The sequence below is a fragment of the Monodelphis domestica genome, chromosome 2, assembly GCF_027887165.1.
Source record: "Monodelphis domestica isolate mMonDom1 chromosome 2, mMonDom1.pri, whole genome shotgun sequence".
NCBI classification, from domain to species: domain Eukaryota; kingdom Metazoa; phylum Chordata; class Mammalia; order Didelphimorphia; family Didelphidae; genus Monodelphis; species Monodelphis domestica.
Genome location: NC_077228.1, coordinates 320,447,921 through 320,463,976, shown reverse-complemented (window position 1 = coordinate 320,463,976; position 16,056 = coordinate 320,447,921). Strand labels below are relative to the sequence as shown.

At 36.3% G+C, this 16,056-nt stretch overlaps 1 protein-coding gene across 1 annotated transcript in view; it reads left to right on the top strand.

Annotated features, from left to right (window-relative positions):
* The first annotated feature begins 868 nt into the window (after nt 1–868).
* The window catches only part of COL9A1 (collagen type IX alpha 1 chain), a 117,129-nt gene continuing 101,941 nt past the window's right edge, over nt 869–16,056 (top strand). The window contains exons 1-5 of the mRNA XM_007484168.3: nt 869–1,079; nt 1,471–1,544; nt 3,402–3,479; nt 3,599–3,731; nt 9,298–9,694. Of these exons, the coding sequence (XP_007484230.2) occupies nt 1,066–1,079; nt 1,471–1,544; nt 3,402–3,479; nt 3,599–3,731; nt 9,298–9,694 (696 nt within the window). The 5' untranslated portion in view covers nt 869–1,065. The remainder of the gene's footprint in view (nt 1,080–1,470; nt 1,545–3,401; nt 3,480–3,598; nt 3,732–9,297; nt 9,695–16,056) is intronic.

Genomic DNA, 16,056 nt, shown 5'->3' with positions numbered 1-16,056 from the left:
TTTATACAACAGTTTAATTGCATACATTATGTCATTATATCCTCACAAGGAACTTAGGAGGTAGACATTTATTCTTTTCCCCTTATTATTCACAAGGAAACTGAAATTTAGAGATATTAAGTGGTTTTTATTGATGGTCACATAGATAGTGTTAAAAGGAGCATTCAAACTCAGTTCTTATGAACTCCACGTCCAACATTTTGTGCATTACTCCTTTCTTGGATAGACTCCTAAGCTGACTACCTCTTCTAGAGTCATTTGGCCCCCAAAATGTCTGTTGGGATCATCTGGTGCAGGACTAATGGTCCTTCAATTTCCCTAGATCAAACCCATAATCCTAGGGTTGAGTTCAAGTTAAATCACCTTATAGGGTCAAGTGGGACAGTGAGAGCCTATCTAATGTTTTGTTTGATTGTGGTATAACTTTATTTGTGTGTTTGTATTCTGTTGGTAAAGCTGGCTTCATAAGATTTTCTCTTCAGCATGTAGTCAAATTGGTTCCTTGAGGCAAATGTATTAATTGCATGTGGGAGCAATCTGAAACTGGGCACCATCTGTGCACCTCTAACAATCTCAGAGCCAAAGGGGAAAGAAGAGGTGGGTGATGTCCTTGAATAATTTTTCAAAATTCTAAACCACCACCATCTTTCACTCTGTCTTCCAAATATTGTGGCTATATTCATGCAGCAATTTTCCTACTAAATTCAGGGTGACTTTCCCAGAACCAGCCTTTCTTGCATCTTGAATAATTTTTCAGAAACTTTCCCTCTGCTTGCTCCTCCCTCTATAACCTCATTACCTTTTAGGATCCTCCCCCAACTTGATCAGGGCCCACAGAGCAAACTATTCTCCACCCCCTTTTCCATCCTTAGCATTAAAGTGCCACCAGTTGCCTCTAGCTCACTCTTTTCTTTTAGCCCTTATTAGGGCAAGAAGAGTTAAAACTTCACCGTGGACTTCTCAGTCCTGGAGCGGCATTCAAGGGGTACCAGTATAATCCAGATCCTACTGCAGCCCCCTTCTGAGGGGGGCCAGTTGGCAGAAGAAGGAAAATAACTGAAAAAAATGGAGAGCAGTTGGTAAGAAAGATTCTCTTCAGAGAGGAATCAAACTGAAGAAAAGAACAGGGGTGCTTCCTGGCCTGGGAACATTTCCGAATTGAAGACTGAGGTTCTGTGCTTGACAGTGAAACGTGCAACTGTGTGTGTGTGTGTGTGTGTATGTGTGTGTGTGTTTGTGTGTGTGTGTGTGTGTGTGAGTGTGTGTGAACACAAAGGGATAAATTCAGTAAATCCATAAATATGGAGATTAGAATGAAGTCCTAAAGTATCAATGAAATGAATAAACCATGATGGAATTTGATTCATTTCCTATGCCAGGCAATAGCCTACATTTCATCAAACATGTCTTCAAGTCTTAGCCTATGAGAGAATCTTGCTTTTATCTTCCTCCCCCTTTTCTCTTTTATAGGAAAATTCCATTTTTCTTCTTCATATGTTGCCTTCTGGGATCTTGGGCATCTGCAACTGTCCAGCGTTACCGAAGTAAGTGCTTTCTTTCTCAGGTATGGGAAATAGGGATTGGATTGGGCACAAAAAAGATGCTGTTCAAGGTATTGTACTTTTCATCTAGGGAGGGGTGAGTGAAGAAGGATGAAAATAACAGCTGACTTTATACAGTGCTTTAAGGTTTGCAAAAACCCTTTCTATTCATTATCTCAGTTGATCTTATGAGGAAAGTGCTATACTTTTTATAACCCCCATTGTGCAGATGAGGAAACTGATTCTGAAAGAGGATACATTTCCTCAAGTAGTTAGGTGTCACCTACTAAGGGAATAGGATGGCTCCAAAGTGGGTCTGAATGATTACTATCTCCATTTGCCCTCTCTCTGAGCCATTTAAGGAGCCACTTTACCTTTTGGAAAAATGTGATTATAGTTAGTGGTTCAGGTCTAAGCCCAGCATGACTAGAAGAGAATCAATCACCTGGCACCCTCTCACCCTGAAAGCAGGATCACACACCATTACGTGGGGTGCATAACTAATGAATGTCTGAGGCAAACTTCCAAGTCAGGTTTTCCTGATGCTGAGTTCTGGATTCTAAGCACTTTATCAGGCTACTTCTCTTATTTGTGGGCTGAAAGAGACACTAGTTTCCTTTACAACTTTCCCTTGTGCTCCTGCTTTCAGGGCGAGAGGGTGCCAGGTGGTTTATTCTCTTCTAGTCATGCTGGGCTTAGTCCCAAAACACTGCCCATAATCGCATTTTGTCAAAAAGTAAAGTAGCTACTTAGATGGGTTCAGAGAGAGGCAAATGGAGATAGAAATAATTCAGATCTGCTTTGGAGCAGTCCTGATCCCTTAGTAGGTGACACGTAGCTACTTGAAGAAAACAGAAAAGGGTATGATGGAATGTGGTCTTCTGGGAGTCCAGGGTTTCCCTTGAAGAAGCTAATCTACATTTGAATGCCCAGTTCAGGAAAGTCCAAGAAACTTTCAGCAGTCAAGGAAAAATGGGTTTTATTTCCCTACCTCCTGGTTTCAGAAGTTTCTAACTTGGATACCTGCAATGCTTTCACACCCATTTGGGTAAATGTTTAACTTTCCTGTTTGTCATTTTCAAGTATAGCTAAGTTTCTTTCATTTCTATGTCTTCAGTATCTCATTACCATCCCCTCCCATATTAAAGAGAGAATATTTGACTAGAAGACACAGGTGTTTTAGACCCCCCAGCATCAATCTATTAAAATACCTGAATCCTCCAAGTCATTAGAGGTACTGGAGGTTTCTTGATTCCTTCCTTAATGTCACTGTGGGAAAAGGAGATTCCAAAAGAAGGTGAGGCTGCAACAGACTTCACCATCCAGGAACAACTTGAACTGGCCTTGGGCCATTTGGTGGTTTTCTTACAATTTCAAAAATTTTGTTGACTTAGTGAATGGATTTTTTTAAACCTAAACCGCTAGAAGATTTCCAACCAGGCTCCTGACACTGCACCATTCAGTACATATTAGTGTAGCTATGCTTCAAAATGAATGAATGAATGAATGAATGAAAAACATTTAATAAGGCCTTTCTTCATTTCCAGCACTGTGCTAAGCAAAGTTATTTAAGAAGCTCACTCCTTTCCTTCCATTATCTCCCCCAGGATAAGACTAAATAATTAATTTGGAAATTAGAATCATTCTATATTATGTTGAAAGTGGATTAAAATAATAGAACCTTTGATTAGAAGAGGTAAATTAGATCAACCTCTTGTCCAAATCTCTCTTACAATATCCAAAAATTATAAACCAACTTTCAATGATGGAATTTTACTGTAAATAATTTACTACTTCTTGATCGTGATGAACATTCATCTGTTGATGATGAATTAGAAAAATCATTTTCCTTTTCTGCAGGGTTTCCTGTCTCCTTGACTCCTAATCCTGAGAATGACCTTTGTCCAGCAGTCAGGATTGGCCAGGATGATTTACCAGGCAAGTAGACACCAATCTGGAAATATTTAAATTGACTTTTAGATTTTATTTACATGAATCTCTGATTAATGAAAAAATGAGACAAAAGTGAACCTGACTAATAACTTTCTTTTCTTTAGGATTTGATTTAATTTCACAGTTCCAAGTAGATAAAGCAGCAGCCAGAGCAGCTATCCAGAGAGTTACAGGCTCAACAGCTTTACAAGTGGCTTATAAATTGGGAAATAATGTAGACTTCAGGATCCCAACAAGGTAAAACATATCTATTTTACTTGTGGTGTTTTGCTTTTCATGTATGCCAGACCACATGCTCTTAGCTAGCTGGGACAACTTCAAAAGTAACCTCTAGCTATAACATTCTGTATTTCTATATTCTTGTACTGTATTTGAATGCAGCAGCAGATCTACCTGTATTTCTTTCCTTCTTTGGGCAATAAATGTGCTTATTTCTATTTAAAATGCACATATTCATTTGTGTGATTTTCCATCCATAAATCTATGGTTGCTAATGTATGTGGATCTTTTGGATTTGAATCTGGATGTGTATAGCTCTTTGTTTTCTGAATGTGTATCATTACTTTCCTTTTGGGGGAAAAAAATTAGTGAGTGTGTTATAGGATCAGAACAGGAAGTCTGCTTATTCCCTTGAGCTCTGTTCTATAATTTGTCTGGTTTTGGCTGAAAGGACCCACTGTGCAGAAAGCTGGAGGTTAAGCCTTCATTCAAGTAGGCGCCACCGAGTAGCCACTAGTAGAAGAGGGTTACAGAGGTGCTGTTCAAATAATCTAGTGCTGAAACATAGCACTTTCATTATCTTCTACATGTTCCTGTAACTATGAGCAAACAAAAGTAACTAGGACAACAACAACAATAGAAGTAGTAATGAAAAATAATTCCCCATTATAATAAGGGCCTCCTTACCTGGAAACAGGCCATTTTTCTTTTGCATTATTTATAACAGTGTGTGCAAGTTGTTGATAGCATCATTTTTATAAATGAGTTTCCAATTGTTAGTGATTTGGGTTTGTTCTAAAATTACCTAACATTTGATGCATCATTATTTCAGTTTTAAAATGAGGAAGATATTGGTTATGTTTTAATTACAATTTATAATTCAAGATTCATGTGGTGGCTTAATGTGCAAAGAACTTTGTTACATATGAAAGAAACTTTGTGGCTGATTGAAGAATATTATGGAATCTCACTAAGTGTTCATTGTAATAATTTTGGAAATTTTAAAATTTCCTGTACTCACTTGCTTATTAGCGTTATATTTTTCAAATTTTCAGTTTTTAGAAGAGAAAAATTAATACATGGAAAAACAGTAATTTATAAGGCATGATGACAATTATATTGATTTTTAAAATTTGCTTCATATTTATTCTCAAATATGGAAGTGATTAGGCTAAAGGAACATTTTTCTAGCTTTTATCTCTTCCCAATGAAACAATTTGTGCTAAAACTATCACCAGTTGGTAATGATGACTCTTTTTTCATTAAAGAATCAAATTATACATTAATTGTGAATTTTAAGCTAGACCAGTTTGCCCTGCCCATGGCCCTAGTCACCAATCTCTGTCAATTATATATTATTGCACATGCCAGCATCATTACTAAGTAATTTTTATGGGCTACTATTTATGTGTCAGATTTTCTTCTCCCAAACTCAGCCACTAGATATTCTCCTTCCATTGTCAGAGTTTGTTAAAAAAAATTCAGGGTAGAGGATGGATTGAGTGTGAGAGCAAGATATGAAGAGCAGACTAAAAGGAGACAACTGATGACAGAAGAAAAGAAAAGTAATAAGAAATATTCAATAATCTTTCTGAATCTCTAGAAGCAGAAAAAAGTAAAAAAAAAAAAGATTACCTCAGAAATCTTCCTGCATACAACATTGTTTCCCTAATCCTGTTCCATATCAATAGAATAAGTTATTTTAGAGATGGGTAGCACCTCAGTATTCTATTCAATTTTGCTTCCAAGGTCAAGGTGACTTCTATAACTCTCAGAAGGGACAACTCTGGTCACACAGAGGATGTGTGGTCTCCTTCAAAAGGAGATTCTGTGTTGCAGGATATTAGGCATGTGGAACCTTACTAGCATTGTGATAGCTGATATTTCTGTAGCTCTGTTGCTTTTTTTCTCTGTTATGAACTGAGAAATGAGTAGGGATGGTAAAGTTTCAGTAAGAAGACAGCCAGCTCCAGGATCCATTTCCCACCTTACATGCTGTACCCAAAGCCAGGTTGTGACTGCCCATAGGGGAGTGCAGTATAGCCATAGCCAAAAGGTGCTCGGGGAGGAATTGTCATGCTGGATCCCGCTGTCAACATCTACTGTGATTGACCATAAACAATAGGTTGCCTTTTGGTAGCCTCCTCCTCTTCTTTTCTCAGGGATTCCGAAGTATCCAGTTTACCCAGCTTGGGCAAGTATTCCTTCAAGACCTGGATAAAATAGGGCATGGCATAGTTCATGATATTGTGCCTCCATGCAGTTTCCAAAAATGCTTTCTTCACAGCAAGTGTTTCGTATAGTAGTGCCAATATTATTTCCATTTTACCAATGAGGATACCCAAGACCAAGGAAATTAAGTGACTTCTCACATTCATACAGACAAGAAGTGGCAGAGTCAGCATGTAAACAGAGATCTTTTGACTTCAAGTCCACTGTTACAAGAAAGAGATAGCAAAAGTCCCATTGTGGGAAGGTAGGACAGAAATTGTGAGTCAAGGATACAGTAGAACTATAATGTTTCCTCTTCCTCTCTTCCCAGTTTTCAACTACATGCTAGGAAAGAGTGTTTTTAAGTGATTTATTTGTCTTTTTCTTTTTATAATTTATTTCTAGGAAAGCATTTAAATTCTTTCACTTTCCACTACAATTAAATTATATTTATTTCATATGAACTCAGCTTCTTTGCTAGCTAAGATCATCAACAGATGTGTCAAGGACCAAATACTTATTTTTATTTTTTTGCTTAAATTCCAATGGTTCTCATGCTAAGTAATTTAGTGCAGATGGTAATATAATAAAAATAAATCATTATGGAATGAAATGCTTTTAACTCTGAATGCTGACAAATTTACTTATTTATCTGGACAGCATCTTTGCAATAAAGCAATCAAAATCTTCCCATAAGCCAGTGAGATTGAATGCTATTAAATTAATTCAGTCATAATTTGGTGATACTTATCTCTTTATATGATCTGTATGATTTAATATAGTCTTTCAGCAATATAAATATTACAAAGAGTTTTTTCCACTTTCTATATTAAAGGCAGTGTAGTAACAGAATAAGTGTTGACTCTAGGGTCGAAAGATGCTCATTTCTTGCCTCTGATGCCTACCACAATTGAGATTATAACAGTCACTTAAATCTTCCTTTCATATAAAATGAAGGCGTTGAACTAGATGATCTTGAAATACCCTTTAGCTCTAAATATATGATCCTATATATAAATGTGGCACAATGGAATGCATAGTGAGTTTGAGTATCTGTGTTCAAATTCTTGAGGGCCTTCCCAATTCTTAATCTATGGTCAGCATGCCATATTATATATAAAAATTACTAATTACTTTTTAACACATTGGTTAGTATATCATAGGTATTTAACAAATGCTTTTTGGATTGAAGCCTAGTTTGCACCAAGATGAGCAACGTTAAGGAAAAATGAGTGGCAGAGTGGATAGGAGCTCCTTATGACAAAATGGAATAATAGGCCAGGATTCCCTCCAATAGATAAAAATAATGAAATGTGCATAGTGAAGCTTAGATTTAATGATCTTTTCTCAAATTAGGTTTGTTTTTTAATCTTTTCCTTCTCTTTTCTTTATTTTTATTATTTACTATGTTAAATTATTTGGAAAGATGCTTGATCATGGTGACTTTTCCCCCTTCCCAGTGATTCAAAAGCCAGAAATTGTTCAGTGACTCTGTTGAGGCTATTCTTTAGCTGACTTCATCAGATTCAGAGTCCTCACAGCACACTCAATTAGCCAAAAAAGTTAACCAGATCTTCCATCCTGATCCTTATAATAGTGAAACTGGAAAATTAGCAAAGGTGATATAGGCAGTTGATTGTGGTCCCACATTAACAGAATCCTTATATTTAAACCTTAGGTAGAGGGGGAGGGGAGAGCATGTACAAAGGGGAGGTAATAGCAGTGGGTCATAAATGCATAGGCACACTTTGCTTTTTATATAATGGATGTATCCCTGAAAAGTAATATTTTCCAAATGACCAATGTGGTCATTTTGGAGAAATTTTGAAAATCTTTTTTCCCCTCTAATTTCAGTTTTCTAACACTTTGGCACATCCCTGAAAGCCCCTTCATTTAATAGATGAAACCGAGGTCCATTGACATGAGGGGAGGAGACCTTAGACCATATTCACAACTCAGAGATGATCATTGATCTTTGAGATTTACATGGTCATTTGCCAAAGGGCAGTAACTTAGCCCTCAATTATAAAGTGATCAAAAGAATTAATTGCAATCTAGGGTGCTTAAGATTTCTTATTTCCCAAGTCTTTCTTTGATGCTTAGAGAAAGTGAGTAATTTACCATTTCAAAGAACTAGAGAAAACCTGAGCTTGAAAAAGGACTTTAGCGATTATCAAGTCCAAGCCAAATCAGAACAAGAATTACTACTCTCTTGAACATATGGACTGTCATCCAGTCTTTGAAGACTTCTAATGAGAGACAATTAACTGCCACCATAAGCAGACCATTTCATTTTTAGCTTGGCATTACTGACAGATTAGTAAGAAATTTGGAATTTCCTTTCTTTTAAGTTCAAGTTTGAGGATTTAAGAAGCTTTGGTTTAGTAGAAGAATCACCAGGAAGATGGAGAGCCCTAGATCACTGTATCTTTTCCTATAGGATTAAATGGGTGGGGGTTGGTGTATCTTCAGCACTGGGGAAGTTGGAATGGGTATGTATATGAGTAGTAGGGAGGACAGAGAGAGAAAGTAAGAGGCAACTGAGGGAAGTTAAAGAGTGAATGCTGACTCATACTTACCTCTCTAGTTTACTACTTGCATGAATAAACCATTTACTACTTGGATCCCTTACCTGGTTCAAACAGTAGTGACTTAACCCTTTATCTGCCCTGACAAGGACAAAGCACAATCTTAAAAGACAACTGGAAGCAGACTGAATGTATTTTTGCAATTCAGAAACAAAATCCAAAGTGAGGAGTAGGATTTGCAAGGGATAAATGTTGTATTAATTTTTCTGCTCAAAAATAAATATATAAGAAAGTAGAGAACTATGAAGAATATACCCAAGTAAATCTGAAAATAATGTACATTTACTTTGAAATTACTAGCACTTTGAAATTATTTAACCTATATTCATCTGATTAAAACATGAGCAGTTTTCCTTATGGGCCAACTTTCTAGACTAGTGTAGATGATTTGAATTCTTAATTATCTTGCACTATCTGGGTCCAAAGTTCCTGAGAACTTTGTAGGAGGATACACCTGGTCCCTATTACAGAGGCTGAATAATAGTAGCTCTTTGGATGGGATAAATGGTGACATCGTTGGGATCCTTGAGAGTTAGAAACACCTAGCTGTCCTTGGCTGGGAGAGTAGTGGCTTTTCATATTCTCCAAAACTGAGTATTAAAATAGAAGTTTATTTGAGTTTCTGGGAAGATCTTTATTGAAGGCGATGAAAGACCAAAGAGTGAAGGATGAGTTTCAAATTACAGTCTTTCTATAAGCTTGGAATCTGGGGTACTACTGAAATCCTAAAAAGGAAATATGGAATTCAAAATAAGATTCATGTTTACTCTTTTGATTTCACACAGACATTTATATCCCAACGGACTACCTGAAGAGTACTCCTTTTTAACAACTTTTCGGATGACTGGAAGCACTTTGAAAAAGAACTGGAGCATCTGGCGGATCCAAGATTCCTTGGGGAAAGAGCAAGTTGGCATGAAGATTAATGGCCAAATGCAATCCCTTGCATTTTCCTATAAAGGCCTGGATGGCAGCCTCCAAACAGCAGCTTTCTCAAATACCCCTATTTTGTTTGATTCCCAATGGCATAAAGTTATGATTGGTGTGGAAAGGAGGAGTGTCACTCTCTTTATTGACTGCAAAAGAATTGAATCCTTACCCATAAAGCCAAGGGGCAAGATTGATGTGGATGGTTTTGCTGTGCTAGGAAAGCTCATAGATAATCCTCAGGTTTCTGTTCCGGTGAGTATAAAAATCATATTTTTAAGAATCTTTTTTAAAAATAAATTTTCTTTTATTTTATTTCAGAAACTTTCAGAATCTTTAAAAATTTTGTTTGACCAAAAAAACCCTGTTCAGATATCTTCTGCATTTTTGTATATGTCTGCCTCTCTGTTGATTCAGTTAATTAACATTTTTTCTCTTTCAAGTTTCCAAAGCATGGCATATTACTCATTCATTCACTTATTCATTTATTCATTCTTTCATGTACATGCTGTATTATTTCATCAGGAAAGCAGGATGGTGTAGTGAAAAATTTCTGGACTAAAAGTTGGGAAAGCTGGGGTCACATCTCATATACTTCTGGCTACTCTGGTAATATTCTGGACAAATCACTAGAATTAATTTTACTCATCTGAAAAATGGATGAATGAAATGAATAAAATGTATTTATTAAGGTCTTACTACACAGTCAAACACAATACAAAACTCTGATGTTATGAATACAAAAAAGGAGACAGTCTTTATTCCCAAGGGGCTTATATTCTAATGGCTTAAACAATACAGAAAAGGGAATAGTAGTCAGAGAGAGGGAGTTTTAATATTGAAAGTCTCAAAGATGGTGAGTCAAACAACAGAGCAGTTCATTATTAATGCAAACTTTCCAAAGCTTATGGTAGTGATGATTTTATTCTAGTTGTTAGAGAAAAAAAATTAAAAAGTTGGGGAAGGTGGCAGGTAGAAAATGTCAGTGAAGATGAGTATGCAAAGTCCCTGGTGTGCAGTTAAGAGACTTAGCTCCTCTTAAAAGACTGGACTGGATGATCTCTAAGGTTTCTTTTAGCTCTAATATCCTCTGACTTTTATAAGTTTATTAAATGACTACCATAAATATAACAAGGTGGTGTAGGAATCCAAAAGAAAGTGAAGGAACTGAATTATATCTAGAGGAGTCTACAATCTAGTTGGAGAGATACTCTATACATACTATTTATTTATTTATAAATCCTTACCTTCTTCTGACTTAATATCAATTCTAAATCAGAAGAGTAGCAAAGGCTGGGAAATTGGAGTTAAGTTTCTTGCTCACATCTTAGAAGTGTCAGATCAAATTTGAACTCAGCTCCCAACTCTAGGTCTGTCAACTCTACTCACTATGCTACCTAGTTACCCTTGTACAGAATCTTTAAAATAAAATTTTTAAATATATATTTATTTTTATTTTTCAAATGTATATTTACTGATCAGGTTTAGAAAGAATTGAAGTACAAAATTAAAAACTAGAGACACATTGTCCATTATTGCCCTGGTCCCTTGGGAGAAAGGAGTCAAGCTTCAAATAGTTGTTAGAAAATATTCTTTGGACCAAGTTTGCTTCTGAGTGTCACAGGTGGTGGATAAGTTGTTCTAATTTGTAGAACAATAGTATCTTGACTGCTGGGTTGATTCACTACTAGTCTAGGTTAAGCAGTTCTCTAAGAGGACAAATACAAAATCTTGCAAAAACAATTACTTCGTTATATAGGAAAGCAGTAGCAATGATATTGGAGAATCACACAGGGCTTCAGGCCAGGCAGAAAAGAGATATCAGACTTAAGATTTTGAAGAATTATGTCTTGCATGAAATGGGCAAATCATCATTTTACTCATTCATAAAATGAGGGAGTTAATCTAGATGATTTTTAAAAAACCTTCTCTTCTGTCTTAGAAGTGATACTAAGTATTGGTTCCAAGACAGAACAATGGTAAGAGCTGGGCAATGAGAATCACACAGCTAGGAAGTGTCTGAATCCAGATTTGAACCCAGGAACTATGATCTCTAAGACTGGCTTTCTATTTTCTGAGCCATCTAGTTGACCTAGACTAGGTGGCTGTTAACATTCTTTCCAGCCTTTAATCTATGATACTAGGATCCAAAGGTGACCAAAGAATTTTTAGCAATATTTGACTCAGGAGATTTGTTGTCAAGAAAGCCAAATAATAAGAACTACAAAATTGCTTCTACCCAGATGACCATGTAATATCACTACTTTAATCCCCAAAAGCATTTAATTCAATGAATTTAGACTGAACAGTACCCATCTTTTAAGAAAATATTTCTTAATTCTTTTTTATATCAGGATTTCTTAAAGCTAGGATTTGTGAATTAATGATTGGGTGATTTATATCAATCTGTATTTACACTCTAAAGTTGAATATCAAAACACAAAACGCATACCCCTGTAATCAGTTGGTGTGATACAAAGATTCTGGAGTCTTTCTCTGAACTTCTATAAAGAAAATAAGTTATCAGGAGCTGCAGTAATGGAACTGTTCAAACAGTCTGTTTTCTAAAAAGAATTATGATGAGTGTGAAGGATAGTGTGAAATATCTATGTTCTATGATGGACAGGAAGCAATTTGTAGCTGCTACTTGTCTGCTCTGGCTTGTAGACACTTGAGAAAGCATTTCCTCAACTAATGAATTATTACACCTCAAATAGAGAGGTTAGAAATCTGATGGCAGCCAGCCCTGTGGCACCTTGCTGTTCCTGCTGGCAAGATTCCCTGCCACAGGCTCTCTAGACTGGCTATTGCTCAACAGAGTCAAATGCACACTCCCACAGTTTCAAAGTTCAGTCTGCACCATAGCACACAAGACAATATGTGATCTTTTAAGTCTGAAGGATTTCAGTCAGTCAGTCAAAAAGTATTTATTGATAAACTACTATATACTCAGCAAGTATTAAGTACTGTAAGAATACATAAGACATCAAAAGACATGATCCATGCTGTCTGGCACTTAGCAGAGTGCTGGGAACATAGTAGGAACTGAATGAATGAATCAGAGAGTTTCCAATGTAGTTCGAGAGGCAAGACAAACACACATGAAACAAATAAGGAGCAAGACATGATATCGTTCATTCCAAAATCTAATTGTAAATATGTTATTGTACCTTTGGAATGAAGTAGGTCAGCTAGAGGGCAATTGTATGGTTGCACCATGAGATGATTGGATGCCTAGTACTATGGTGACAGTGAAGATGGAAAAGAAGGGTAAAAAATGAGAGACATTTTTGAGGAAATATCAAGAAGACATGGAAGTTATTTGGATATAGGAAATCACTTAGATTGAAAAGTCATTAATGACTCCAAGATTTCATGCTTTGGTGTATGAAACAATGGTGATGCCACTAAAGAAATAGGATAGTTGGAAGGGAGAACGGTTTTTATGGGGAAATTATATGTTACACATGAAAAACATTGAGCTTGAGGTGGTGTTGACATTATTGAAAAGACATTATGTATAATGTATCATGGTATATATTTTAAATAATTTGTATTATGTGCATCAAACTTTGCTTGATGCTATGGGAGAGATGAAGATAAATAAGCACCTCTAACATCAGCCTAGGTGGCTCAGTAGATAGAGCACTTCAGAAAGATCTGAGTTTAAATATAGCCTCAGATACTACTTGTGTGACCCTGGACAAGTCATTTAACTCTGCCTCAATTTCTTCATCAGTAATATGAGTTGGATGGAGAAGAAAAATGGCAGACCACTCCAGGATCTTTGCTAAGAAAATTCAAAATGGGGTTGGGAAAAGTTGGACATGATTAAAATGACTAAACAACAAGAACAATCATAACACTCCTCAAAGATTTATTAGATAAATAAGAAGCTGATAATTATAGAACAGAAGTAGAAACAAAGAGCTATGCTATCAAATGGGAGAGTGATAGCAATTGACTGGAGAAAATGAAAAGGGAAAAAATCATTTGGATTGAGCCTTGAAGAATGGGGTTGGATTTCAGTCAGGAGATCTAGGGGAGGGAGGTACATTATAGTCTATGGTACAAAATATAAAATGTTGCTGGAGTTTAGATAAATTAGTATTCAGTGAGGGTGGCAAGAGTAGTCAGAGAAGACTACATGGAAAAGGGAGGGAGAATTTGAGCTGGAGGTTAAGTTGGTATCAGGGATTTTAATCTTCCTTACTCTAAATGCTGCTTCTCAATACATCTGGGTCTTAGGAAGTAGGATTGCCCTTGTTTAGTGATAAGGAAACTGAGGCTGAGAGATCTCTGTGATTTGTGTAGGTCCAGGACCTGACCCTCATTTGTAATTAAAATCTGTTTATCCCAGCAATATGCAATATAGAAGGCATAGGGAGAATGTGGAAAGAAGTCCAGTCAGAGGTCAGTGGCAATGATAGCACTATGAGATAATATGAGACTTAGACTATGATGACGATGACAGTTGAGATGAAGAGGACATGTTGAATATAAGAAACTTTTTGGTGTAAAAATCATTACCATGAAAATTGACTGAATAAGGAAAATTAATTAGATGATATCACTAATGATTTCAAGCTTTCACATTTCTCAATATAAGGCAATGATGTTTGCACTGATAAAACAGAAGGTCAGAAGAGGGAATTGGTTTTTTTTTGGGGGGGGGGGAATGATGATAGGTTTTAGAAATATTGTGTTTGAGATAGCATTGAAATAACCAAAAAGAAATGTACAAGAGGCTGTTAGAAAAATAATAGCAAACCTTAGGAGGAAAGTAGATTGGAACTATCTATTTGGGAGGCATTGGCATATAGATGATAGTTGAAAATGGATGTTTTGTCTATAAGGAAGGGTCAAGAAAAAAGGGTCGGGTTAGGTGAAAAAATGTTGTCAGGTGTGGTGGAAAGTGGGAAGGGAGCAGATCCACCCAAGTCTCTCCTTCTTTCTAGTAAAAACTGGGGAAAGGTGGTCGTGTGCCCACAGAGAGTGCTCTGCATGCCATCTTTGGCACTCATGCCATTAGGTTCTCCATCACTAACCTAGAGTGAGGAGGTTTCTGTGGCATGGTGGCATGGGAAAGGAATATCAAAAAGTCAGGATTAGTTCCAGGAGAGGAATTAATGATACATTGCTTTAAATTTCACACATTTCCCCCCTCACCTTCTCTTCCTTCAAGGAATAACAGGTTCTACCTCTGCTATGAAATCTTCTCTGAACTGACAGACTAAGCTCCCATTCCCCACTGGATTAGATGGTCTTCAAGTCCCCTTTCAAATCTGACTTTTTGGTCTTTTCCCATGCCAGGAGTTTATAACATCATTTGGGAGAAATGGAGGTCCACTTTAGGACTTGAGAGAGGAAAATGTGTGGAAGAGTCACTATGAAAAATGAGCTAGAGAATGATGACCAAAAAGAGTGTAAGGGCTTAAAGTTGGGCAGCATAAGTTTTTAGTGCAATATATTCCTCTAAAACTACTCAGTCTAGAAGCAAGGATAGGGAAATCACTCAATAAAAATAGTGCAGGCTTGGGTATTGGCACTATGGGCAAAGGGGGAAAAAAACAAAAGGTCATGAGATTTTAGGATGATTTCAGTACAGTAAAAATATGGCTGATCCTGGTGTCCATCCTGGCTGAGAGAGGAGTCAAATGTATTTAGGAGTTTATTTACAGATTAGGAGAAATGAGAGATATTGAATGAATAGAGGTTTTGGAGTTAACAGAGAGCCGATTCTACTGGTGCAGGAAAGTTTTAAAAAGAGAAATGAACACCGTCCAGTGGACTGCATTATGTTGTTGTCCATTTGTTCAGTCACATCTGACTCTACATGACCTCATGGATGTTTATACATGGAATTTTCCTGTCAAAGATAATTTGATGGTTTGCCATTTTTCTTCTTCAGTGTCCCCATTTTACAGATAAGGAATTGAGGCAAATAGAGGTTAAGTGACTTGCCCAGGGTCATACAGCTAGCAAGTATCTGATGTCAAATTTGAACTCAGATCTCCCTATCTCCAGCCTTGCTACTCTACCCGCGCTGTACCACCCAGCTGTGTAATATACCTTTCCCTTATTAATTCTAAATGTTTTTGTCATAAATAATACATAATACTAAATTAGTTTCATAAGGAAATAGATTTATAATTTTTCAAACTAATTGGAAAAATAGATCTTTTTTAAATCATATAATTATTTTTTTCAAATCTTTATAAGAAAATATCCTTCTCAACATATACATACAGGTAGATGTGTATTTAAAAACCATACATATACAAATTTTTTATTTAGTATACATTAAAATAGCCATTATACTAATTATCTTCTGGTGGTGCTTTCCTATGATTTTCCTAAAAGTAAACATGCTTTTAAGAGAAAGATAATATGTTTGATTTATTATTCTTGATGTGGGTTGTGCTGTTAGGAATCTAAATACATATAGATATGTGATTTAATTTTAAATTAAGTAAACTAATATAATTATTTTTCATGTAGTTAGACTTTGTCTGGCAACCACAGACTGGCCTAACATTTAACTAACATAATAGATAGTAATAAAATAAATAAGATGAAAAGAACAATAAATTCTGACATTTTGATTCTACCACTCA